At 39.1% G+C, this 26485-nt stretch overlaps 1 protein-coding gene across 8 annotated transcripts in view; it reads left to right on the forward strand.

Moving 5' to 3' along the window:
- CREB5 (cAMP responsive element binding protein 5) overlaps positions 1–26485 on the forward strand; it is a 256030-nt gene that overhangs the window by 53179 nt on the left and 176366 nt on the right. For all 8 annotated transcript variants that reach the window (XM_027639345.1, XM_027639339.1, XM_027639340.1 and 5 more), the window contains one exon: positions 271–392. In XM_027639345.1, the coding sequence (XP_027495146.1) occupies positions 271–392 (122 nt within the window). The remainder of the gene's footprint in view (positions 1–270; positions 393–26485) is intronic.

Here is a 26485-nt window from a genome sequence, read left to right on the forward strand (position 1 = left end):
ATGCACTTGTTTTATTTGCCCTGTGAAAAGCTATCCTGTTGTCTTTCTGGTTGAATGATGCTGCATGGTTTCGGACACTGATGGCAAGCACTGGCTGTCTGCAATGTATAGTGTTGAAATTCAGCACTATGTGGGTTTTTTAATGATGGCCTGGTAGGGGTGGGAAGGCAAGAAGTTTAGTTATAATTTCTCTTTTCTTGGAAAACTATATAGTTGTCTCCCTCTCCTTTTAATACTAAATACCAACAATAATTTCTTGTCATATCTCAGATCAGACTCCTACACCAACACGCTTTCTGAAGAATTGTGAGGAAGTGGGGCTCTTCAACGACATCGACTGCTCCCTAGAGCACGAGTTTAGGAAGGCACAAGAAGAAGAGAACAACAAAAGGGTGAGTGTGAGAACACTGAGCCCTTCCTGCCCTTCTGATTCCTTGAAATGTCCTTTAATCTGTGTGAACGCAGACTGAGCTCTACTACCTGGTAGTAACCTTTTGGTTAGAAACTAGGTGGCACTATACATTGTGACATACTTTTTAAACTATTGAAGCAGTTGACAGAAATGAAACCCCCAAACCAAAAAAAAAAAATCCCAGCATTAAATTTCCAAAAGTGTGTACCTGTGGTTACCAGGGTTTGATTCCAAGTTTCTGCTTTCAAGTGAACTCTAACACAAACCACACACTTCTTGAGGGAGAGGCTTGGGAAAATTATATCATCTTTGAAGTGAGGATTTCAAACTTACTCAAATATATTACAGGGAATTGTGGATTATGAAGGAGCATTTAGTTAAGAGCAAAATTTTTTTCTTTTTCTTTTTTTTTATTCTATTCCTCCACTATTTGATGGGCCTCTGGATTTATTTGTCATCGCTACCAGCTTTACCATGTTTCTGCATTTCTCATATTCATGTTGAGTGGGGAAATTTTGACTTCAAATACCTAGTAGATAATGTCTCCCATTTCTAGTTAATGTTCTTTTGGTCCCAGTATTGCTAAATTTTGGTTGAATTATATAGGCCACTTTGTATGGGGTTAAGTGTACTTCTGTACCCAAAGGTTGTTCGAGTATTTTGAGGGATCCTAAAGCACTGTTAAAATTTTCAAGTAATTGAAAAAGAGCTTAATGCACTACAGAAGCCAGCAATAAGTAATGCATGAAATTGTAACTTTTCTAATAATATCTAAATTTCTGGTTGCTTGTGAGAACGAAAACATGAGCAGTGCAGGGCTTCCTACTCGAGCATATTGCACCCTGGAACGTTCCAGCAATCAGCCTAATGCCTCCCCTTCACAATGTTCCCTTTTGTGGCTCTGTTTTCCCTTCTCCCATCTCAGCAGCTCTTGGAAATTCTTGTGTAATGTGTCCCCTGTCATAGGAATTCCCCAGTTATTGAACACTGTGTTACTTAGTTCTCACGCTAATCTGTATTTGTCCAAGTTGAACCTTAACTGGGACTAAAAGCAGGAAAAGATTGCCACGAAGCAGCTACAGTGCTTTAGCCAGAGGACACTTCTCCTTTACTTGCCTCAGCATTAATTTGCCTTTCAGATTGTCTGTGCCTCCAGTGACAAAGGGTTCCTCTATGGGTACACCCTCTTACAGCTGCTGTATCATCTCATTTGCTTTGACTGTTGGTGATTGCTGTCCAACTCAAAATTCATCCCTGCAAGGTGTGTGTGTGCTGCTGGGGCTCATTAAATTTGGAAGTAGCAGCATTTAGGGATCTTGAGGTCTGCAAAGTAAAGGCCCAAGAGGAGCTTTTGGAGAAGAAAAGCGGTGTAAAGCTGCTTGCTGAGGTGAAGAACAGGAAAAGAGGCTTGTAGAAAGAAGATGTGAAGGGAGTCTAGGGGTGTTTTGGTTTTGGTTTATAGGGAAAGAAGTCTAGGGATGGTTTATTTGTGGCTCATAAGGAAAGAGATTGGGACAGATAGAGGAGGAGAGAGGCTGTGTCTTGGTATGCTGAGCAAGGCAGAAGAGTGTCCAAATATGAGAGAGTTCAAGTTTTGGTCAAGTATTGGGAAAATAGCCCAGACTAACCCTCACAGCTTTGTGTGTGGGACAAATATTAGGAAACAGCCTGTATTGAGATAAATAGGTCTAATTTTAGATTTAACTCACAAACTTAGTGGTTAAAGTGCTGCAGGCAGGAGTCGTAGCTAGAATCAAGGAGAACGTTTCTGCACATTCCTACTTCTTTGTGCATTAGAGGATTCCTAAGCAGCTCTTTCTGCATGGTGTTTATTTTGCAGGAGTGGGAGATGAAAACTACAGAAGTGGACCTCTGTGCAGTTAGCCACAGATTGCAGCGTTTGATGTTTCGTTTTAGCTTACAAGGGGTAGTTGCACAATCTGATTAAAACCTAGACAAGGGCATCAAGTTACCTGATGATTCCAGCTGTTTAGCAGTCTCTGGGACTCTTATTCTGCCCTCCTTCTACCAACCCCTGCAGCTGCCGTTGCTGATGGTGAGGGAGCAAAAAACTGATGGTGGGGATGGGAAAAAAACCAACAAAAAAAAAAAAAGAAAAAAGGAAGGGGTGAAAAAAGGAAAAAAAAAGAAAGGAAAAAAAAAGAAAAAGGGGGCACAAGTCCCACTAGCTGGCTAACCTGTAACATTTGCTCTGTGTTTCTAATTAGTCTGCTGTATGTTCATTCTTACATTACTGACTGACTGTCAGATAGGAATCTGAAGCGGGTCCCAATAGGGCTTTACACAAATGCAAGAGACAAAGGCCAAGACAGAAGGGAACTCCTCAGGCTGCAGCTATCCCTAAGGAAATGCTTCTTACAGCCTATCCCTGGAATATGAGTGCAATGTAGCATTGGCCTAATGGACTTGCTAACACATGGAGACTAAGGTTAACTGCATGGAAATCTTACGACTCAGAAAAGTCTTCTGAAAATATTTTTGGTTGTATTAATTTCTCTGGGTTCTGAAAGAAACAGCTTTGTTTATTTTAGTATATCACTGTGGCTTAGCACACAGCTTGATTCTGAAATCTTGTAAGAGAAAAACACTTTTGGTTTTGGTTGGGCTTTTTTTCTCCTTGAGAGTCATAATTTGAAAACTCAGAGAATAAAGTTCATTAGCTGCAATTTTTTTTTTTTAAATCTTCTAAGTGAGAACCCATGGATAATCCATGAGAATTTGTTGTGATGAAGCTAGTTTTGAAGACTGGTGACATTCCAAATTAGCTGTGAAGCGCTGAGTGCATGGTTTTAGGAACACCATGTGTAAGTGTTTTTGTAAAGGTAGTATTGAGGGGAAAGCACTTCCATTAATATCCCAGCTGCTTGTCCACTTGACATCTTTATGCCATAGTTGCTCATGTGTAAAATGGTAGTAGTGCCAATTTCTGCCTCCAATATTTGATATGTCTTGTGATTGCAAGCTGATCTGTCAAGGACTATCTCTGAAAATATGTCTGGATTATCCTTTGCTTGGGAACTGAGTGGACTCAAGTAATAGTAGTGATGATTTCTCGGACCTGAACTGAACTAAGAAAAGTAAAGCTACAAATAGAAGTGAGATTGTCAGTTTTGTTTGGCTCCTCTGGCTCCTATACCACACAATATTAGCTGTAAGTCTCTGCTTGAGAAAGGCCTGCTCCCTAAATGCAAGAGATGCATTATTTAGCAATAAGCATGTTCATAAACATATGAGAAAGAGGCTTTTTGCATACTCTTGATGGCTTTCTTCCTGACATAAGCATCCTACCTGCCAAATTCACCACCAAAATTAGCACAAGTAAAAGCATACCTATAGTATATTTCTACTTGCAGAAGTGTAAATATTAAAGCTCTTAGGAGCTTGAGGTGGACATAATTGACATCTTGGCCCCAGACAAAATGTGCAACCCAACTCAACAAGACAGGTAGTGCTGGCAGATGAGGTGACCGTCTTAGCCTGCTAGCTGCTAAGGTTTATACTGCTTGGAACATTTAAGTATCCAAAGCATTTGTAATGGGTTATACTTGCAAGCACGTGACCTTTGCTGCTACTGGACAAGCCCTGCTGTCACGCCTTGTTTTGAGCACTGAGTTGGAGCTGAGAGGATAATGTAAAAGATGGGAAGAGTTAGGATCTGTTTCTGAATAACTAATTGGATCTGCTTCACTAAAATGCATTTAACCTGACCTCCCTGCATGAAATAAGAGTGGAAATATGCTGAGAGTAGCAAGTCGAGTATTGCATCAAGTAGTATTTACAAATATTGAATATTTTCAACATGAAGGTGTTTTTACAATCATTCTGCTTATGCTAGAATTTGGATGCATCACTTCCTGAGGCTTATCCTGCAACTTTGAAATCTTCTAACCCCTGTTCAGTTCTACAAGTTAATATGTAAATTATGTAAATAAAGCAGGGAAACAGCTATTCTCAATTACAACTTGGTTTTAATGTGGGTTATTCAGTGTCAGTTCGGGAAGTTCATGGCTAGCAAGTCCTCTCTATGGCTTAATATTCCTGTTCTAAGTATACTACGCCACTGCAGGCACCTCACTGCTAGAAAAGCATCAGCAAGTTGAAGTAGTCCAGTAAAGAAGAAGAACAAAATCAAACACAGAGCCTTTGGTGGCTAAATAAGTTCAGTCTACAGAAGGATTAAAGAGCCTGAATATCCAGTTTAGTTGTGTTAAGCAAGGAGGACCTGTAACTGTAGTGCCCTGTTAAACACCACAGTCCAATGTGTGTTTGAAAGACATAAACTTGGGTTGTACCTTCTAGATTCTCATTCTACCAGCATAAAAAAGTAGATAAAATACACTTGCCTAACTTATACCATCTCATGATTTCATGCTGAACTCAGTGACTCTATGACCTCCAGAAAAGAATTCTGCAAGTTTGTTTTTTTTTAAAGGAAACCTCTACAACGCAACAAGGAGATAAAAAGTAAATACCAAATCAGTGCCTTTAAATTCAGTGGATAGAAATGCCCAGTAAGCATTTTTTGTGTTGCACAAACTTGGTGGGTTTCACATATGAAGATGTAAGCATCCTCATACCATAGCATTTTTTCTGGGTGATGTATTGAAGTACTAGAAAGATACACTATAACTCTGTATCAGAGTTTTTCTGAGGGTTATTTTGAGTTTTCATATGCGTTCATTGCATTAGGTTATTGATCTGGTTTTTTGGGTTCATTTTTGTTTTGTAACACCCCCTTTTTCTTAATTAAAATAGCTTTTGCAGCATTCCTATGGAGAAGGTAAATGCTTTGTCTCTTATTTTCTAAGGAAAAACAGATTCCAGAGGATGTTGCTTTCCAAAGCTCCTTTGTAGTGTGACACCAAGCTCTTGAAGGAATCACAGGCTCAGAGTGAGAATGGCAGGGGATCTGGGTCCTCTCCACTGTTCAGCCAAGCAAGCAGCTTTCTGTGTCTTTTGATTCCTAAATATCTTTAGTAGCTTGGCTCCAAAAGATTGATAGACACCCTCAAATGCATTTTGGTGCCTTGCTCTCACTGAAAGAAAGCAGGAGTCAATCAGAGAGCTACCATAAAGGATCTGGGCTGAAGTGACATGCTGAAAATTGCACAGGAAGTCTGTGGCAGAGCCTCGGATTGATTCCATATCTCCTCGGTCTCAGCATAGGGCATCCCACAAACCATGTGTGTTAAAGATTTATCAGCTGTAGTTCAGTGTTGCCAAAGACAGGAAGAGTGCTCTCCTCCTCTCTCCAGATGAGTAGGCTTGCTGAATTTTAACTGCTTTTCTTAACATGCGGAGATTTCATGGTAGACATGTGGTGGTACACTGTATTTTATATGGCAGCTCTGCAGTTGGCCCTTCAGTCCTCTGGCTTTATGAGTCCTGTTTTGAGTGTGTATCCATCTCCAGGCACTTAGTTGCCACACTGAACTCTGTCACAAAAGAGACAGTTTCCACATAATGGTGCAGGAAAGCTGGCAAGACAAAACAGTCTTCCAGAAATATTCATATGAATAGGCTTTAACTTAGGTTTGTTGCTGCTGGTACAGCATCTTATCTTCTGACAGGCAGGTCTATCTTATCTTCTGTAGAAATGAACTGTTTGAATGGATTTATGGACTTAGATCCTCATACTCCAAGGGAAGACCTGAATGTTTTTCCAGGAGTAAGTGCCTATATCGTGCAGAAAGGCAATTCTTGAGGGCGTACATTTTTGATTGAGTTAAACTTCCATAACCATAATCCTTCCATGTTCTTCTGAATTCCAGCTGATGACTCATCCTGCAGAGCTCAGTCAGGACAGTCCACTTTCCTTCTGCTTCTTATTGTCTCTGTCTGAAAGAAGTTGAGTCACCCTCTTGTAATGTTTGGGAGTTTGTTGTGTTTTGTCCATTTTGGTTACTCCAAAAAAGAGGCCTACCTAATTTCATTCTGACATTTCTTTCACAACAATGTGGTGTAGTTGTGCCTTTTGCCTTGGTCCTCCTAGGAATGTTTTTAATGGCACAGCTCTCTTGTTACTAGTTCAGATTTCAGCAGGATGGACTGGATGGCACATGAAGAAGGGATAAACCTTTACTGTAGCGGCATTTTTATAAGTCTATCTTTTAGGTAAAGCCCCTAAATCTCAGCAGTCTCTTTAGAGTGTGCACTGTGCTATTAAACACGAGCTCTTTGCTCCCCAGAGTGGACTGCAGCTGATATGGTTGGGTGGGTAATAAGATACTGCAGATATATTTCAGAGCAAGGTGCACTTTTACTTTATTTATGAAGATAGACATGCTGGTCGAGGGCTTAATCACAGCTGATAAATCATTTTAAGAAAGCCTATTAGAACCATATGCTGATTCTTTGTATTAACATGGTGTGTCTGTTTCTAGCCTAATAAGGCAAGATCTCTCCCCCCTCCCCCCCCGCCTCATGTGCGAATTATTTATCTGTTTAAGTGATATTGCTTGCTTGGGGGCATTTCCCTCTATAAGAGGTATCATTAATAAGGCAAGGTGAACAGAGGAAAGAGGGTTTTTTGCTCTCCAGAGTCAATGAAGCTGAGTGTTCTCAGTCACCTTCATTGAGAAGGAATTGCAGAGCAAAGGTCCAAAAGCTGAGACAAGGGAATGAATTGGCTAAAGACTGGAACATCATGGCATGGCCTTGCCGGCAGCATAAGGTTGTCATTTTGGCCCAGGTGGTTACAATCCTGGAGCCCCAAGAACTGTGAGGGGTTGGGTGTGCTGACATTTCAGTTACCTCACCTTTCCCTCAGTCAGAGAGGCCTGCTGCAGGAACAGGTTCCGTGGCCATCTAATGAGATCCATATTGGTGAAGTTATTCTGTGCCAAGTCGTATTTATCATTAATTGGTGGGTTCGCTTGCAGATCTTTCCTATTATTTGCTGATTATACCCCTGCACATTTTATTATCTTGCTAAAGTTCAAATGCTAATAATTTCTTGATTTAATGTTTGTTTATAACTCTGTCTACTGCCTAAATGGATGTAGTTAGAAAATTTCGGAACAGCAACAGCTCTTTTGCTGACTGGGTTTCTTTCACATTTTGCACATGGCAGTCAACTATTTATAAACCTCCATAGGGACTCCTAAACCTTTACAGTTGGGTTCCTCCCACAGCCTCAGCCCCTTTTCTCCCTTGCTTCCCCAGGGCAAGTCTTGTTTTTTGGCATACAGACAATGATGGTGATTGTTAGGCAGAGAAAATGTCCACAAGCTATGAACCATGGGTAAGGATTTTTAATTTGAACCTCAACCAGGATAAACTGAAAGTCAGAGACATCCAGGAGAGTAAGGGTATTTTCACCATAAGGTAGAAGGAGATCCACATCTGAGTTGCTGGTGTTCTTTAGACTTACAAAACGTGAAACCGAAAACCTGAAAACTCACTTTACACCAGTTGTGTGCACACTGTAACATGTCCCATTTTCAGTACTGTACAAAATTACTGTCTTTCTAAAAGCCCACAAACTTAACTTTTAAATCTGACATACTTCAGCGTAACAAAAGGAGTAGTGGAGAGAAGAAAGAAGCCAGAACAACTGATCACATGTGATGGCAGTTAACAAAGCTACAGTTGGATGTATAGCCTCATACATCTCTGGGGCAGTTTCATTGACTTTAATGGCATTTCAATTTTTAACCTATTACAACTAGGCAAAGCTCTGAAGGAATAAAAACCTTTGCTCAGAGACTAGAAAAAAACAACTGTGGTCATAAAGTGATGTGAAGTATCTGGGTAGTTGATGTTCTGTTAATATGTAAAAATAGGGTATTTTAAAAGGCATACTGGGGAGGCAAAAAAACATACATCTTAACTGTTTCCTTATTCTGGTTTCTATCTCACATGATTCTTTCTGGAAGTTGCCAAGTCCACTCTTATCAAATAAATATCAGCTTTTTTTCTTCCCTGATATGTGAGTAAACTGTGTGTGGCTCAGTCTGATCCCTGGGAAGGGAACAGACATCGGTTCGCCATGTGAATGTGCATGTCAAAGTGCAGCTCTACCAGCCAGTCTGGGGCTGGGTGGGGAGAGACATGGGGAGAATGAACTCAGTGTTACAAACCGTTTCTTTTGAATTTCTACAACCTATTAGTCACAGCAAGCTGCCCTTATTGATTTTGGTAAGAGAGGTCACTTTTAATCCTCTAAAGTGGAGAGAGCTACATGCACTCTCCATAGCATGACATTAAAATTGACACAGCTCTGCATCAGTTCTATGAAAAAGCCCTGAACCTAGATGGATTATTGCCTCGCCTTTCAGTGGATACAAGCTGCTAACCAGAGCATGCTAACCTAGATTAGGTGTAAAAGCTTTAAAAGACTTGATAGGGAAAGTACAGCCAAAAGAAGTTAGAAAATATGTGACCATGCTAAAAGAGCTGCCCCTGCGTAAATAGGCCATTAGTTTTCAAAAACTATTTTCTCCATTTTTTAAAATTTAAAAGTCAACACAGAGGCGTTGAGATTACCATATAAAAGAACAAACAAAAGCTGACCTTACTCTACGATTATGAAGAAAGCTTTATTCTGGCTGTTAGCCCTTGCTAGTTTTGTTTATGTTCTTTAGAGAACTAAATCTTTGAATACAATTAGAATCGTCCGACTCAAATCTTAAGTGTGCCTCAAAATAAACAGCAGAGGTGAATTCTCAGCAGTTTTCTTTTCATCTTTGTTATCCTTGCCCTGGCCCGCTTTTCCTGCCTAATGATCCTTTGTGCCATACTTTTATTAAGAGAAATCTTCTTGATGGAAAAATAGGCTTAATGGGGATAGGAAAGTCATTGTGAGTCTGGAGAAGTATTTTTTTTCTTTCTTTGGAATTCGAGAAGATGACTAGTGCCCCTTTTAATTTTATGCTGGTTTTTATTTGGAAATTTGTTTTCTGAAGGTTTTAATGACTTCTTTTTTTTCTGTGAGTCTCAGTAAATATTTACAACGTAGTGTTTAGGGAAATTTGTTGGCTTGTCATGTAAGCCTGGTGTTCTCCCTTTTTGTTAGTTGTAGTTTGGTCCGATATTTCTTATTAAAGGCTAGAATTTCCCTTTCTAAATAAAAGACACTTGCAAAAGAAACTGTAGTAAAAATCCATTAAAGTACTATGTTAATCTGTGTAGCCTGTAAGTGTAATGCATGTGATGAGGGAGGTGCCACAGCACCTTTCAGTAAATGCTAAAAGTCTTCTACAGCAGTTAGTTGAGTAGGTCTCTGAGCTCCTTCTCAAGAGATTATTAAAGTATGTGTGTGTCTGTGTGGGCAACACTGTTTCACTCCTATGTTAAGAGATATTTACTCTTCCTCCCCATTCTCCTCACCTGAGGCATGTGTGTGGGGGGTAGTAGTATTATCCTGTTTGTGGATTTAGCAAGGCCTAGGGAGATTCAAAGCAGGCACAGAAAGGGAGCTGTGGCTTCATCACTGACACTGCGACATGATACCTAGAAGAAAAGGTGAAAGCTGCCTGATCTGCAGATTATCTGGGCTTCTATATGTCAGCTTATTTTTGTCCCAACCCTACCTTTTCTTCTCCTACCAAAGAAGAAGGAAAAATAAGGTATGTTGCCAAGCTCTCCTGCTTTGTGTTGGAAGAGTCCTCCCTGATGTCCTAGAGGGGAGAGAAAGTAGGAAGACAGGAAAGTATGGGTTGAGGAAGGGGAGCAAGAAATGAAAGGAAGAAAAGTATCTTCATTTTTTACTTACTTAAAGGACTTATTACTACCCCAAGTCAGACTTGGTAGGAAAAACGGAAAGGAAAATTCACACAGAAGAAGGGGAAAAGTAATGTTACTTACACGTGAAGAAAGCTGAGGGAGGCTACCAGGCTTTTCAAGTGAGAGAGTGAAAAAACAGCACTCACATTAGGCAGACATTAAAAAAAGAATTCTTTGTTTTCTGAGAAGTGGGGTATTAAAATATTAAAATATTTAATATTTTTAAAATATTAAAAATTCTGCTGACAATAACTTGTCAGCAGAATTGAAGGAGCAGAGACAGAGGAGTGTGAAAAATATAAGTTCCTTTTCTCCCCACCACACCAACCCACCCCCAACCCAAGGAAATGGAATCAATTTCTCCACTTAATGTCAAATTGAGATGTCAAAGGATGTGGCTGTACAAGAGAAGAGGAGAAATGAAGATGCTCAGTTGATGTTGGGTATTAGAACAGTTTTTCCCTGAAAAAGTGAAAAGGAGAATCAGTCTGGACACTGTTTTTTCTGCTTTCTTTTTAATCTTTTAAAAATATTCTTTCTCTCATCACACTGCTGTCTTACCTCTGAGATCTCTGTGCATGTCCCTTGGGATGTATGCATCAGTGCAAGGCCAGTTTGTATAATGACAAAGTTACCATAGTTCTCCTATGTATGCTATTTTTTTTCCAATACAGTAAACTCATGCAAGTGTAAATGCCAACATATATGTTTCAGGAAAACCAGGAAAAGTATTACACGTATTACACCTCTGCACATAAGTTCTTATTTTGTGGCTTATTGTTTGGCTCCAATCTTTTTCAGGTGCACCTCCTGTATCCCAGTTTCTTTTCTTTGCTTCATCCATCTCAGCCAGTTAAATGTGTGTATAACTGATTTTTTGAAATGGGGCCAAAATCCATGTACTTCAATAGGTTTTAAACATATGGTTAACTTCAAGCATGTGTACAGGGGTTTGCTGAAGAGAGACAGTTTGCTGAATCAGGACTTCCCAACACCAAGATTTTAAATCAATGCAAACTATCCTCTATTTAATGTATTTTAACTACTGCCTCCTGTAGACTATAGGTGACTATTGTTACTCAAGCCCTGCAGGTGAAGAAAATTGTAGTTGGATAAACAGAAACTTAAGGGGAAATCCAATATTTCTGATAACCTTCTGTGACAACTGTTTTTTTGCTTCCTCCTAATAAATAGTTTTGTTACATGAAAGGGAATAACGATTAGAATTTAATGTTATGATTAAAAACTTATTTTTCTGGGGGAATAGAAAAGGTCTGCTACTAAAAAAAAAGGAATTTGTTATAGCTTTTTGTTTTGTTTTAATATTTCTGTACAAAATGTGGTACTGAGATGGTAGTATATGTATGCCATTATTGACCCAATGAACATAAGTCAGCTCTCTGGTCTTTTGGATACATGAATCTGTGTGATTTTTTGAGCAAATACTTCGAAGAACAATAAAAGTGTGTATATATGTAAAAAAAACCTAAAAAGATCCAAATCAAACCAACCAAACAAAACCCTAAACCAACCGTGAAACAAACAAACCAACCCACCCAAACCCAACAACAACAACAACAAAAAGGAAAAAAAAACCCTCACAGCAAAAAGTCCAGTTGCCTTTCTCGTTCACTTGCATTCTTCTGTGTGCAGGGATAAATGGGATAGGGCTGCCTGCCCTGTATTGTTTTAATTTTCTCCATTCTGAATCACAGGTAGGTTGAGGTGGAAAGCAGATTCCACAGAACAAATGCATCTGTCGGAAGGTACAGGGAAGGGGAAAGAGTCAGTGAGGGAAATGTTCCTTTCAAAATACTTCTTAATATGCTGTTAGTGATGGAGCGCTCAAATTGCCCTCTTGATGACAGTCAGGGAAGAAAAAAACCATATTTTACTTTTGCAGTTGATCCACTTAATACAGTGTTTTAAAACAAAGTGCTCTTTCCTTGTTTTTATGTAAGGTGGTAAGATTAAAAATATAATTGGGCTTTCTCCTTCTTTTCTTACTGCTTTTCAATATTCGTTTCTTCACATTCCATCTTCAAACCAGCTAATCTGTATCCCCTTCTTCTTGAATAGCATTATCCTGACAACGGAGCAGTGAAAAGAAATGAGACTGCAGGACTTCTAACAATGCCAGAGGGCCCCAGGAATAGGAATGCCCTGAAAAAATGTGCTTCCATCCAGCTGCCCTTCATATTGTTGTCTCTCTATCCAATTTACTAGAGAATTTCCCACTGGCTCCTGGCTCATTCCCAAATGAGAATGTAATCTTTTAAAGATTACACTGCATAATGGAGGGACAAGGAGCTCTTTATTAACTGGGATGGGGAGTCACTTGCTATTAGGCAAGGGAGAGGGATGGGATGTAGTAGTGTTTTGTGAGCTCTGCTTTCTGCCCTTTCTTGTCTCATCAGTGACAGGATGGCAGGTTGGGAGTGGGAAACCACTGCAGCTGCACTGTAAAAAAAGAAATAATTGAATGTAGCTTATGATTATGGCAATTACTTTTATAACATGAGGGATTATACCATAACTATTATATTGCCAACAAGATTAAATTACTAACCTAATACCACAAGATGTTTTCCAGGAGAATAAAAGAACCTCTACTTGTTCCAGAGTTGATGCATTCAAAGTGTGAAAGAGCTGAGCAACTAAGGAACCTGGAGTGCTGGCTGTACAGACATTGTCTGGATCAGATCCCTGTCACTTCCATGAGCTCTGATAGCTAGACATGCTCACTTTTTTTGGGATGTAAAGCAATGTTGTACTCTGGTAATTGTAAATGCTCCTTCTCTCTCCTGTCAAGCAGATAAGCTTCTGCCAACAATAGTTAATAAAGAGATAATCAGAAGCTAAAATTGCAATGGAGAAATTATTAGAACTTCACCAAGGGACCAGTTTTGCTCATGTAAACCCACTGAACTGATTGGAAAACTTAAGCTTCAACGTTTTCATATTGGGCTTTCCTTTTACTACATCTTTTGAAAATATTGCTTAATAGAGTGGATGTCTGTACGCGTAATGAGGTAATCTTAGATCACCTCTAGTGTGAGGTCAGTTTTGCTGAAGTTTCTGGAGTCTGCAGTGTGATTTTTGATGGATTTTTTGTATTTTTTCTCCTACGTGCCTAGCAAGGTCAGAGATGAGACTTTGTCATATCGCTACTATAGATATAGCCTTGTATAGACAGTTCATGGTAGGAGTACAAGCTAAGTTAATTATGCAGGAAGAGCAGCTTCCTTTTGTTCATCAGCTGAAAAATGAGTAGCAAAATAAATTTTGGAGACTTCAGAAATATATAATGTGTTGATCATTGTGAGCAAATTAACTGGCTTCATGGGAAAGCTAGTTCTGATTCTGAAGAGAAATGTAAGTAAACAATATAATTCTATAAATATTTTAATATTTTTATATGCTATGTGCTGAATATGAGCAGTTGATTTAATTTTTGTTGTATGTACATTACAGTCCACTCACGCCATTGTGCTTTATGAAAATACCTGTTATCACAGGTTCCTGGATGCATTTGCAAAGGCTGGACATACATTTGTAAATCACCCTTTTCTTTCTCTAGTGAAGAACTGGAGTTATGGATATCAAATTAAAGTCAAACAGGAGCATATTATTGTTGTTTTTGACAGGATTAGAAACCTCTGAATGGCAGTTTATACCTGATTTTATTCTTCCCCTCCCCCTTCCTTTCTTCTGAGTCTGTGAACAGAAAAAGAAGCAAATCTGATTTCACAGTGGATCTTTCTGTCCTGTAGGTTGCAGATCTGACCATTGCCACGTACAAACTGTTTGTCTCAATGTCACAGACTCTTACCTTTTTGACCTTCCTATTCATTTGAGCTTGAAAGAGTCACCTTTGGCGAAAGGTGCTCTCAGTTACTTTCTGGGATTGAGAGCGCTGGGCACTATTAAGAAGGTATTATTGAAAGTTGTGATCATAATTTCCTTGTGTTGTCTAACCAGACTAACAAGGTTGTATCTCTATTTGAGCATCTTTTTCTCAGGTGAGAAAATATTTCCACTCCCTCTCTTAGCTTATATCACTTCAGACACAGACTCTATGTTCCCAGTGAAACATCATGTATTAATCTCCTCTGAGGACTTTTTAGTTTTGTTCCTGGTACATCAATTCCTTGCTGGTAGAAACAGTTGCACAAGCAATCAACCTCTTTTCTTACGTCTTCTATGCCCAGGACATCCTATTAAGCCTTTGGCTGCTGCTTGCTTTTAGAAAGAAGGTCAGTATGGGTTTATTGCACATCTGCTGGTATTTTGCAAAATGCAAGATCCTCATAGTGACCTATGTGCCCACCAGGCAAGTGTTACCTTTCACAGACTGCATGGAGGGAATCATAACCCGTGGAAAGGGGCCCACCAGATGCCTGAGGGCCATACCTCAAGCTGTCAGAGGAGTTTCACAAGTTCTTGCTGTTCACTGGCTTCCCTGACCTCTTTGCATCATATGCTTAAGCACCTTCTTAAAAGTCAGACTGTGGCTCAGGGCGTTAACTCCAAGTGCAGTGCAACATGATCAGCTGGAAATTGTAAAGTCAGTGATACAGATTTGTGTGGACTTCTGTTTGTGCCCTCTCACTGTTAATAGGTAATAAAACACTAACATTTCAGTGTGATGGGGAATTTTTTGGTGTGACCAAGACACAGGTGTAAAATTTTTCAAGTTAAATGAGAAACACTGGAATAACAGCTAGAGATACTAGTATGTTCAGAAAGTCTTGGAGTCATGTTTGTGTGGTTTTGTTGATTATGCTGATACTAGAGCATAACTTAGTTTGAATATAGTTTTTTCTTTCCTTTCTACAAGCATTCCAGTGGAATTATTTTTACAGCCAATGGAAAACTTCTGTAAGATCTTGTCATAAGCTATGTTTTTGCATTTTTCTTTTTTCTGCTGATCTGTAACTTCCCTTACTGCCATTACAACACTTTGAAAACTTTCTGCCATTTTATGTCAGTTTCTATGTCAGTTGATGTTGAAATCAGTGTCAAAGCCACAGCCAGAACTTTTATTTACCAAAATATTTAACTTCCAGTTTAACCTGACCTTAGACTGAGCACACCTGAATTAAAGCAGCCCAACAGATCAGCTACCTTTTATCTCCTCTGACATGCAACTCTTAGCTTGCCCTAAATATTATGAAGGGAGGGATAGAAGCATCTGAAGGTCAGTACTGTGGTTTACTTGATGGGCAGTAGTTTATTATAAACTGCTGTGACTCAATTGTTTTTTGATACTCTGTTTATCATATCTCAACTGAAAGATGCTAGGAAAGCTTCTGATCTTTCCAGCAGTTAGAAGAGCCACATCTCGTGACCTTTTATTTTCATGAAGCAATATGGACTACAAACTGCTTGGATGAAGCATGCTGTTTGCTGTATGTCCATAGAAGACCAATGTTTTGATCTCACCTTTGAGTAATATTGTAGTGCACTCAGCTCCTAAATTATGAGCCTTATTTTTACATTAAATATTTTCAGCTGGTTGATTTTTTTTTTGCTTTAAAACAATAGGTATTTTTGCAATAAATGACGTAGAAAGCTATTGCAGATCCTTTTGATGATTTTGTTGCTTGATGTAGCGACACAGCACTAGCATCTAGCAAGCAAATACATTCCTGTGGTGTTTTCAAAAGCATATGAGAAACCATATGTTTTCATAGGAAAACAGCTGTTACCAAGCATATGCTTTCTGAGACAGTGACAGTTATTAGAAGGGCAAAGTAGGACCACAGCCTGTCTTTTAAGTCGAATAAAGCTGGCAATAACTGCCACTTTGAATATGCAGTGGCACTGCATGCAGATATTGCCATGTAGAGTGTAACTGGAAGGAGGGAGAGAAATTAACATCCATAGTCTGCAGCTTGGAAGAGACAATATAAATCTCTGTCCTGCTTTGAGCTGTGAATGCCTCTGTAGGAGTTATAGTAACAGACAAATTAGCATAATGTAATTGGCTGGCAAGGTCAGCCCTTCTCCAGGAGCATTAGCAGTGTTTACTATAAGAAGAGACAGACCAAGTATTGTAGGGTCTGTCCTTTTTGTGGGAAGAATAATCATGTTGAACTACCTGCATCACAGACTTTACCATATCTTATTAAAATTCAGTCTATCATATTTCTGCCTTAAAGCAAATTATCTGAAAGAACAACAAAGAATATTCTCTACTATCACGCAAATCTTTATTCATTTTTTTGCTTTGAACCTCATTGAGTTTGCTTTTTTTTTTCTTTTTCTCTTGAATAGCTGTTCTCTTGGTGCTAAACGTAAACATGCATCCCTGCCAGCACTTAATAAATCTTGTTGGGAGAGTTAAAATTTCTGGTCTTATTATATATCTACTATGAGTAGTAAATCCAGACAAAGTTATCAGCTCTCTTGTTTGGATCTTTTGGAAGTGAAACTCTGGGCAAAATTCTGGGCCAGCTCTAGCAATCCAGACTCACTGGATTCAGCTTTGCAAACCCTTTCACAGCTGTTGGCCAGAAATGTGAGGTGATGCCCTGTATTTTGAAGAAGACCTGTCGCTGAGTCACAAAAAGCACTTTTTAGCCTTTGGTCTCAAATATGACAATTTGCACCAAGTATTTGAAATGAGTTCAAGCCCTTAGTTATGAAATATTTGGGAAAGGGCTTTCAGAGTGTCATACAGGATTTGTATTGCCTTTTCCTATATACTAATCATCATGAGTGCTGAAGGTTATGCTGTTCAGCAGCTATCTTTACCTTAAATCTTTAAAATGCTGTTTGTGTCCAGGAGGTGCACTGTAATTTTCCTAGAGAACTGGCAGAAAGGCTAAAACAGGCACAGAATCACCTCCAGATCACTGTTTTACTGGAAAACCTATTACCTTGTGCTTAGATACTGTGATCCAATGGATTTCCAAAGCAGTGTCCATTCCGTGGTCTTCTGATGATGAAGAAAAATCAGACTTCTGATGATGAACAAACCTAGACTCCACGCCAGCTGTATTTTGAGTCTTGTGTAGTAAAAACTTCCAATCAAACTGTAAATTAGGTGGGTTTAAAATGACAGTGTTGTTATTGTGTTTAAGGGAAATATACTCTTCTTTAATGCTGATACCCCAGACCTAGCTGCTCTTGATAACAGGATCATGGTGCTATATGTGCCAGGCTGGTATTCTCGACTCTCTCCTCTGTCTTTCATCTTGCTTTAGTTGTAAATATCCCACTGACACCCACTTTGTAGGCAAAAGCTTCTGTGTGGAGGAGGGCACACAGAATTAGCAGCTCTCCATGTGCAGCTGGGTTGTTCCTCAAGGGTGCCTGCTTGCCCTGTTTTGTTCATGGCTTAGCTGAAACTTCTACTTTCCATTGCCGGAATTATGTTTTTCCTCCTTGAATGAAGTTATCTATCTGGCTGAGTCACACCATTAGAGGAGGACCAATTGTTTATTACTTAGGAGAAGGAGCATTGTGGCTCCTCAGATGGAGTGAGATTTCACCAAGACATTTCAGAAGCATATGGTATTCTAAAGGCACGGTATGTAATTTCCCCAGGATGGCTCCACACCACATTTAATTAGTGTGACTGGAAGCGTGTACATCTGGATGATCGTCTGATAGCATTATCAAATATAGTGCAGCTTGTTTGTTTTCTCTCCATTTATTCCAGTTAGAAAAGCAGATGCCTTCTCAGTTGCCTTTACAACTGAGAATTCACCCCTTCCACCACCACCATATAACCTCTGTAAGATTTTTAGCCTGACTCTTCTGAAATGGCCCACAATTTTTAGTGCCCATATTTGGATGTACAGCCAGCAATGCATTAATTGGATCCAATTTTCTGCAGACAAGGAGCTCCCCTTCTCTGAAGAATAGATCCTACAATGTTATCTGGACTTTCTGGGTTTGAGTATGCAGGTTTTTTACTGATTTATATGTCCTTTTCTGCTCTCCTGTTTCTAGTCATCAAAGAACTGTTCTTTTGCCTTGCAATTCTACTAATTGTATTAATCATGTAGCTATTTTCTGTATTGGTTAAAGTATCTTGGTTATGATTTCTTATCATTTCTGTGAGATTGAAATGCATGCTACTCTAAAGTCCTGTGGAGTTCTCTTACCAAAAAAACCCTTTGGCTCTGTCACTGCTGTGTTATATTGCTTTCTTAGGTATACTGTGTTGTCTCTAAAAGCTATTCCCTTCTTGTCACTTCCAAGCATTCTGTATTTGTTGAAGATATTTGTCCTGCTTTACATGTAAGACAGAAGAATGTGAAGTAATTTGCTCAAAGTCATGCAGTAAATCTGTAGCAGAGTGAGGAAAAGGGTGGCTGTGCAGTTCCCAATGTACCTGATCTGCAGAACACTGTTGGAGTCTAAGGATTTACATTTCTGATCTCTTCTGCTGTCCCAGTCCGGGGAAGTTGTATGTCTCAGCTCTACACCAGGTTGCTTACTTGTTCTTTTCCCCATTAACAGTAGCTCTTCTTCCATAGATCTCCAGCAAGCTGTGCTTTAAGACCAAAGGTGCATGCCTTTATCAATGGATGGTCAATTCTGTTTCTTGCAGAAGAATCACTATTGGTTTATCTTCCAAGAGTGTTTATTCTCATTATTCTCCTAGTCTTGTTAGTGTTTTTTCCTGCCTGTCTGCCAGTTGATGAAACCAAGACAGAGATGGACAAGGGCAGCATGTTTCTGCTTAACTAGACTCCTTAACGAGCTTCAAGATTTCAGAGAACACTTTCTTGTAATACCTGTTTGTCTGTAGCCTTTGCTGTACTCACTCAAAGTGAACTTTCCTCAGCTAGAAGTGTATTTAACTTTTTTGCTTTCTATATAGACAGTCTGTTTGCCTTTCTAAACCCTAACTTTTAAACTCTTATGGCTACAAAAGTTATTAATTTTTGTCTGAATGCTTCAAAATTATGTACGTTATTCTATTTAAGTTCTTTCAGTCCAAGATTAAACTAAACTAGCTCTGCTCTCCCAAAACATCAACCTAAAATCCATTGAAACTATTGTGGATGCTGCAAAACTGCATGCTTGCCTTTGTGATTACTTCCCAGGACGCCTGGTGAATTAACTTGATCCCGACTTGGTGTTTCAGTGTTCCTTGTATTTTCCTTCCAGCTCACTTGACAACCCACTCCACTGGTTAGACCTATGATCTCTTGTGTGTAGCAAATGGTCTGTCTGGGTGCTTTTTGAGACCACCCTTGGCCTTGACTGCTGGACCTTTCCCAGCCTTTTGTTTTAGTCCCCATGTAGTACCAGCCAGCCTGGCCCAACACAGCTGCCACAGTGGGTTGGGGTTAAAAGAATATTTAGGAGATGCATTTTATTACCAGAGTAGCAGCATTTCCACTTGACTTCTTAGCAGAAAAGTTAAGCCTATTGGTTTTCTGCTTGAAACTGCCTGAATGGAAAATCACTGGCTGTTTTGTTGCTACGATCCTTGCTCTCCTTTACCAACTGCTCTGTCTAAAAAATATTCTGGTCATTGAATGCAGTCAACAGCCACTGCTGTAACTCATGCATGATGCCAATAACTTAAGCCAGGGAAATCAATGATGAGAATTTCAAAGAAGCTTTAAATAAAATATAACAAATTTAAATGCCAAAGTGCTGTCTCTGTGAATTTGCTATTAACAGATTATAAATGATTTGCATAGTGTTGAAAATGCTAGTGCCTTCCGTTAGCAGTATCAAAGGCTTGTTTAAAGCAATTCCTGGAGGATTGCCGCCTTCCCTCCCCCGCAGCTTTCTGTTTCACCATGGATAAAAACAAAACTCCTTACAACAAAGAAAGGAAAGCCAGGTTTTCAGCTACCCTCTGACTGGCCTCCAGATCTGGCAGCTGCTTTTGGATGTCTAATTGCTTGTCCTGCAAAAGTTGACATGTACCTACTTTGAGAAGGTTCTTTGAGTACCCACTTTACGTTCACTCTGTCTGATTTACAGAAATGGAATGATGGTGCTGGAAAAAACTCAAGTAGAGCTTCCAATTCTGTTTCTTAGAGCTTTCATTTAAGCATGTATGTATTTATTTATTTACTTAAAGTTTCCCAGTTTTCTGAATTTGGTCCCCAAGATAGCATTACAGATATAAGTCAGTTTTGCCTTAGACAAAGTTCTATGGAGAATGTATTTTCTTATAAACATGCTTTTTATAAAAGAGCTTGTTGTTTTGTGTTTATTGGTGTTCCATCTGCTCTAGAGAATACACTTGAGAAAAACTAGCTCCAGCATGGCATATAATGTTTCATTAGCAGGCATAACCTCGTTTATTTTCTTTTTAAAATTGTATTTAGAAAAGGAAATCAGTTTGCACCACTGACATACTGCCAGGTTCCTGTTTATAAATGTCACAATAGGCAACTTGGAAGAAGCAAAATAGTCAGTTTATGGCTTTTACATAAAGAATGATAGAACTGGGTAGATCCATGCAGCCAGTTGTGCTCCCCCTATTTTTCAGCCTCCCAATTAGCAAGATATAGTGTAGTGTTAGCAGTGCAAAACACCCCAAGTGACCCAAACTGGGCTTTACACACTTGGTGTTACTGATGGTTACTTGAACAGAAGAAGCTCTTTGTGCTATGTTGCTTTAATGGCTATCTTGGGCAAGTAATTGTGTATGAAACAAGCAACCCTGAAGAAAAATGGGACATATCTTTAGGAAACTTCAAGACATAAGCATGCAATCTGACGTCATCTTTTCCCAGAGAGAAGCTATTTCCTTTCAAACTCCGGTGAAACCAGTTTCTTGTGGTTTCTCCTTTAAAATATATTCCTTTATATAACTTTTTTTCGTTTTCTCTAGTAAATGGTTTATCATGGGTACATCTGGTATACACCATATATTACTTACTGTGTATGTAAAGAAGGCTTCATATGTCAAAAGCATCGTCTGGACAGACATGCTGAAAAGGGCATGAGGAGGGTAGTGGGGGAAGAAGGGAGGGAATCCTGAAAGACAAGGATCATCTTTCAGTATTCACTTCTACTGGTAATTAGAGGGCACCACTGAATGACTGCAATTAGATCATGTCACAAAAATTAAGATAAAAGACCAAAAATTCTAAATATCCTGCATTTTGTTCATAATATCAGAGAAGTCAGAGCATTTGCTTAAACCAGTAGAGGATAGGCAGGGAGGCTTAACTTGCCCATTGAAGAAATTTATGTGCATTTTCCTGTGAAGGTGCAAGGAAGGGACCAGAGGAGGAGACTGTGCTCTCCGTGTGTCCGGGGTGGATGTGTGGGTGGTGGGAGGGTGGGGGGCAGAGGCCAAGCGGAGGCATACCAGAGATTGGCCTGCAGCACAAGCAGTGTCATGGAAATTTTGTGCAGGGCTGTCACCCTTCAGGCAGCAGCCTTAAGAGGATTAGTAGTGCTTAAATGGGCCTTCTGGACTTTGAGTTATGGTGGTGACTGCTAGGGCCTTGAGATGGCTTACACCTGGCTTAGCACTTCATATGTCTGTCCTGTGTCTTGTGCCATGCTTCTTAGCAACATCACATAGTTTGCTGGAGATAAGCAGACGAGCTTTGCATCACTTGGTGTATCTCAGAGACTTTCTGATAACATAGTAACAGCTATTGAAAGAAAACAGGATAAAGAGATTATTTATGAGGTTCTTTTTTTTGTTTGGTTGGTTTTTTGTCTCTCTTCAGGAGCATTCTGCATGTCTATGTTTGAGAATAATTCATCCTAACATAAAACAACAAGGAAGTCTCCTTGTATGTTCCAGCATAGATATTTCAGATAAAATTTTGCAAAGCTCCAGCCAGCCCTAGTACACAAGTCTGATCTGTTAATTAGTGGTAATTGTTCACTAAGGCTCAGATGACTGAAGACATTTTTAAAAAGGGGCAAGGGCTATTGAAGTTCATAGATACCTTTGGAAATGTTACCTTTTTTTGTCAAGAAATTCTAGTCATGGTGCTCTGAATCAGTCTTTGAGTGGCAGTTAAACTCTGGTCTGTGAACTGCTGGTGGTCGCAAAGCTGTGGTAAGTCATCTGCATCTGGTCTGTGGAACCATCTTGCCTTAATTACTCAATTTATGATAAGAGTACAGAGTGCTCTGTGTGAAATTCAGAGGGTTGACAGAGGTCTGTGATCCAAAAAATTGGAAACCAGTGGCCGAGACTGATAAGTACAGATTCAAAGCTTTATGATTTCAGTGAGAGCAATGTTTCCCCTCTTTCCCCATCTGCCTATCATTACTTGTTGTTTTTGAATAAGGAGTTTAATTTTTCTTTACATTTTTACCCCTAAGGAGATCAGGTTGATAACATTTGACTGAGCAGTGGTGCCTGGGGTTCAAGAAGTCAGATATACCCATACTATTCCTGGCCTTTCAGTCTCCAGCATGGTGTGGATAGCTGGCTGGGTCCAGTTAAGGGTAAACATTGGATGGTGCTTGGGGGCAGGGAAGAGTCCTTTCCCATTCTGGGATATATCATGCCTGCTGTTTTTTGTAATGTGCCACTTTTATCAGGTAGCCATTAAGTGAGCATTTGCCTTTCTTTGAAATGTTTTGAGGAATAGATCCTTTGGCATCGTTTCTGTATTTTTATGTGTCAGCCTCATTCAGTGACTTCATACCTCTTGCTAAGTAGGGGAATTAAATGGATTTTAGCAGTCTTCAATAAGATCTTCCTAGTACTTTGTCCTTATGTTTAATGTTACTACACAGCATTTTCCAGCAGTTCTTTTCTGTGTCTTTTTTTTTCTGCTTTAGTGCTTTTCCTCATTCAAACTCTACAGATGTTACAGTTTAAAAAAAAAAGAGGAAAAGGTATTGCATTTCAGTTTCCACCAAGTTTACACTCTCCCATCTCTTGCATAATGGAACTTTTTTCTTTTTTTTTAAGTGTAAATCTTGATAATAGATTTTTTTTCCTGTAAACCTTCAATTGCATTAGTAATGTGATTAATTTTTTATCTCTGTTTTCTTCCCTAATTCCTCTGCTCTGTTTGATAGCCTTGAGTGGACAGCAGGCTTACTTGAGTGCTGATGACAGTTTAGATTTTGCATGCTAGTTACAGATGAAACAGTTATGATGGGCTCATGTTAGGGTGCTTTCCTTCCACATTGACCTGAATAATGAGAAAATAAATGAACTGGTGCTGTTTCTGTGGAGACTTGGTGACTGTTGTTTTGAGATTATCTTTATCTTCTGTCAGAAGAGAATTCATAGAGACTTAATAATTTTCATGGAGATTGAATATGATTAAAATAATTTTGAAGCCTGCCATTATTTGCCACATTTAGTCTATAATTTTCCTTACAACAGTGTCTTCCAAGTTTTTAAGCGAGCAGGTTCTTTGGTTGTGTAAGCAGCATGTGCAATGGGTGAAATACACTCGTGTGTATTACATGTATTGTGAAGTTATGATCTCAATAATCAGATAAGATATTACTGTACACTTCTTAAAAGTCCATATATAATTGCCATTTAAATGTGTATTATCTTAGAATATTTGTCCTTGTTAAAATATATTCACTGAGAGAACAGGCTATAAGAATTCTAAAATAGTGTTGTATATTTGATTTCTCTCTATAATTTTTAAAGTTGATGCCTTTTCTCTTGAACTATGTGAAAAATATTTTAAGTTGTTGTGCAGGAAAATATAGTTAAATGACTCTTTGCAGAAAACAAAAAAGTGCAAAAAGTGCTTTTGTTTTTGTTAAAATTAATTACATTTTTATTTCATTTTTTCATGACAAATGCCTTCTGACTTGAGAATTTATGTAATAGTCTGTAAAATACCTTTATGTACAACTGCTTATAGGTGACAGATCTATTGATCTAAAGGTTTACACAAACCAATCTTGAATAGTCTGCAGTTCGTATAAAATTGTTGTTTGCAATTTTTATTAAACTTCACTGTTAAAAAAGGATAGTAGAAAAATAAAAACTGACTTTGGTTCAGAAACTAGCTCTTATAGTTTAAAACCACAAACAAACTCTGTTTGAAGCTCATATTACAAGAGGTCCTAAAGGACGTATCAGTTGTTTTCATCCTTTGACTTCAGTACATGGTGATGGGTCACACAGGTGGTGCTGTGTGACATGGATGGGTGTTTCTCTGGAAGAACCAGAGTTTAGGGCAAATGGTGACTGTCTGGAGTCATGGGATATATTTTCCCTGTGTCTGTGAATCTGTAATTTCTCTGCTGTGCTTGCCAAGAGGGTGTGTGTTCTTGCGGAGTGATGTGTAATCCTCTCCACCAGAACATGGAGGCATGACTTCAAGAAGTTTCTAGCCTTTACAAAAAAAAAAAGTGAGTTGCCTATCCAAAGTTAAATGGTTGCACGTGGGAGAAAAATGCTCAAATGTTTTCTTCAAAGTCTGAAGCTAAAATGGGGAATAAAGTGTAACTGGGGAGAAGTTAAGCTGATGATGATCTGTTAGCTTTCCACTTGCAGCTGGAAAGGTTGAGAATAAGCACATTGATTTAAAAGTGTTTTGTGGATATGGCTTGTTGCTTTTTGGTTTATTTATTTGAATGTTAAATGCTGATGGAGATTACTGCATGAGCACATGGGCGAGGGGAGCATTCCTATAAAAGCTCTTCAGTGTTATAATCCTAGTTTCTGCTTCAGTGGGAGTGACTGGGTACTTTAGTGAGGATTAAACTTAGTCCTAAAGGACATAAATTCTCTTAATATAGAGGATCATAATTAAGATTCACTAAATTAATCTCTAGGAGCAGGGGATGGCTTTTGTGTCTCTACAGCTCCTGATATAAGGGTGGCCTATTCCCTGTGTGAACACTTACATTCAGTTTAATAAAATAGATAATAATAATAAGCTCATATGCTGTCTTCCAGTGCTGAAGCAGAGTTGTGAAGATATTAGAGAAAACTCTGAGCATGTGTGTGTCTCAGAGTATAAATGGGTCTTGGGAATGCTAAAAGTAGAGGGAGAGCTCAGTCTGTGTTGTTGCTCCTGTAGACGTTGAGCTGGAATGCTGGGAGCTCCCTACCTAGTATCAAATAATGTTAACCTTTGGCTTAAGAGCTGGAGGATAACGAAAAGGGGAATCAAATGAGATGTCATTTCTGGATCCCTGGTGGAAGAGCATGCAGAGCTCCTAGAAAGTAGGGCTGGAAGCAGCCTAACCAAGCAACAATTCAACTGTAAAGTGGAGGTCTTTGTTTCAGCCAACGTTGCTGAATTTTTCCTGTTTCTGTAAGGGCTAAAAGTTGAGCCTTCAAGGAGCTCATTAATATCCTATCCAGACCCATTCAGAACCAGATGCAGAGCTCCACACAGCAAGGCCATTTTGGGAGTTCTGAAGACTGCCTGCATCACACACACAACGAGCCTAGTCTTGCTGTGCTGGTGATACAGAGTCGTTCTGCATGTCATGATGCGTACAAGGAGATCAGATAGGCTTAGTGTCAGATCTATTGTGCATTACCTTACTGCCATTTTTCAAAGCATAGGTATTGTCATTAAAGTATGAACTTGCTTGAACTTCTCTTTAAATTCACAGGCATCTCACCAATGTAAATTATTCTGAGATGGCCAAATCCTTTTCTTATGAGTGTCAGAGTCATGCTGAGTTTGATGTTTTGTTGGGAAATCTCAGGCTTTTACTTGGAAGCATAAAGGTATAGTTTCTACCCAACAACAGTTGCATTACTGAGAAGAATAGATCTCTGCATTGACAGATTTTTGTTCTGCCTTTGCTTTCCATGCATCACTTATTTAGCCTACTTTCTGAAAACAGGCAGTTTATTGGGAATTGTTAACACTTTGAAACTGTATTTCAAGTTTATGCATGTAAGCTAACAATTACAATATCTTATGGGCAAGCAAAATTTTCCATACCCATCATAATTTATACCGTTCATGCCTTAGAGAGCTCTGGAATTATAAGAGAAAATGGGAACAGAAGGAAAAGAAAATACCAAATCTAGGAGCACAGTCATCAGATATTAAATCTTCAAGTTCTGCCCTGGCATGGTACAAAAAAGTCCAGTAAAAATTTGGGCAAATTCCAGAGAAAGGCTTTCTGAATCCTGGGCAGTTTCATGCCGATGCTCTGGCCTTGTGCAGACAGCCCTCCTTGGAAACAAGGCAGGCGTGTGTGCTGGCAATGGCAAAGGCACTGCAGAGCAAACTCATTGTGGTGACTGATGCTTTTTGTCTTTGCTGCTCCCATATATATACAGAGGTACAAGTACTGTATACCTCTCCTCAATTTAATATTTGCTCTGTTAAACATACTACTGAAAGCAAACAGGCAATACAAAAATAATTGGGAGCATTCAGAAACTGTGGAGGCAGTGTAAACAAGAAATTAAAT

The sequence above is a fragment of the Corapipo altera genome, unplaced genomic scaffold, assembly GCF_003945725.1.
Source record: "Corapipo altera isolate COAL_440 unplaced genomic scaffold, ASM394572v1 44, whole genome shotgun sequence".
Classification (NCBI taxonomy): Eukaryota; Metazoa; Chordata; class Aves; order Passeriformes; family Pipridae; genus Corapipo; species Corapipo altera.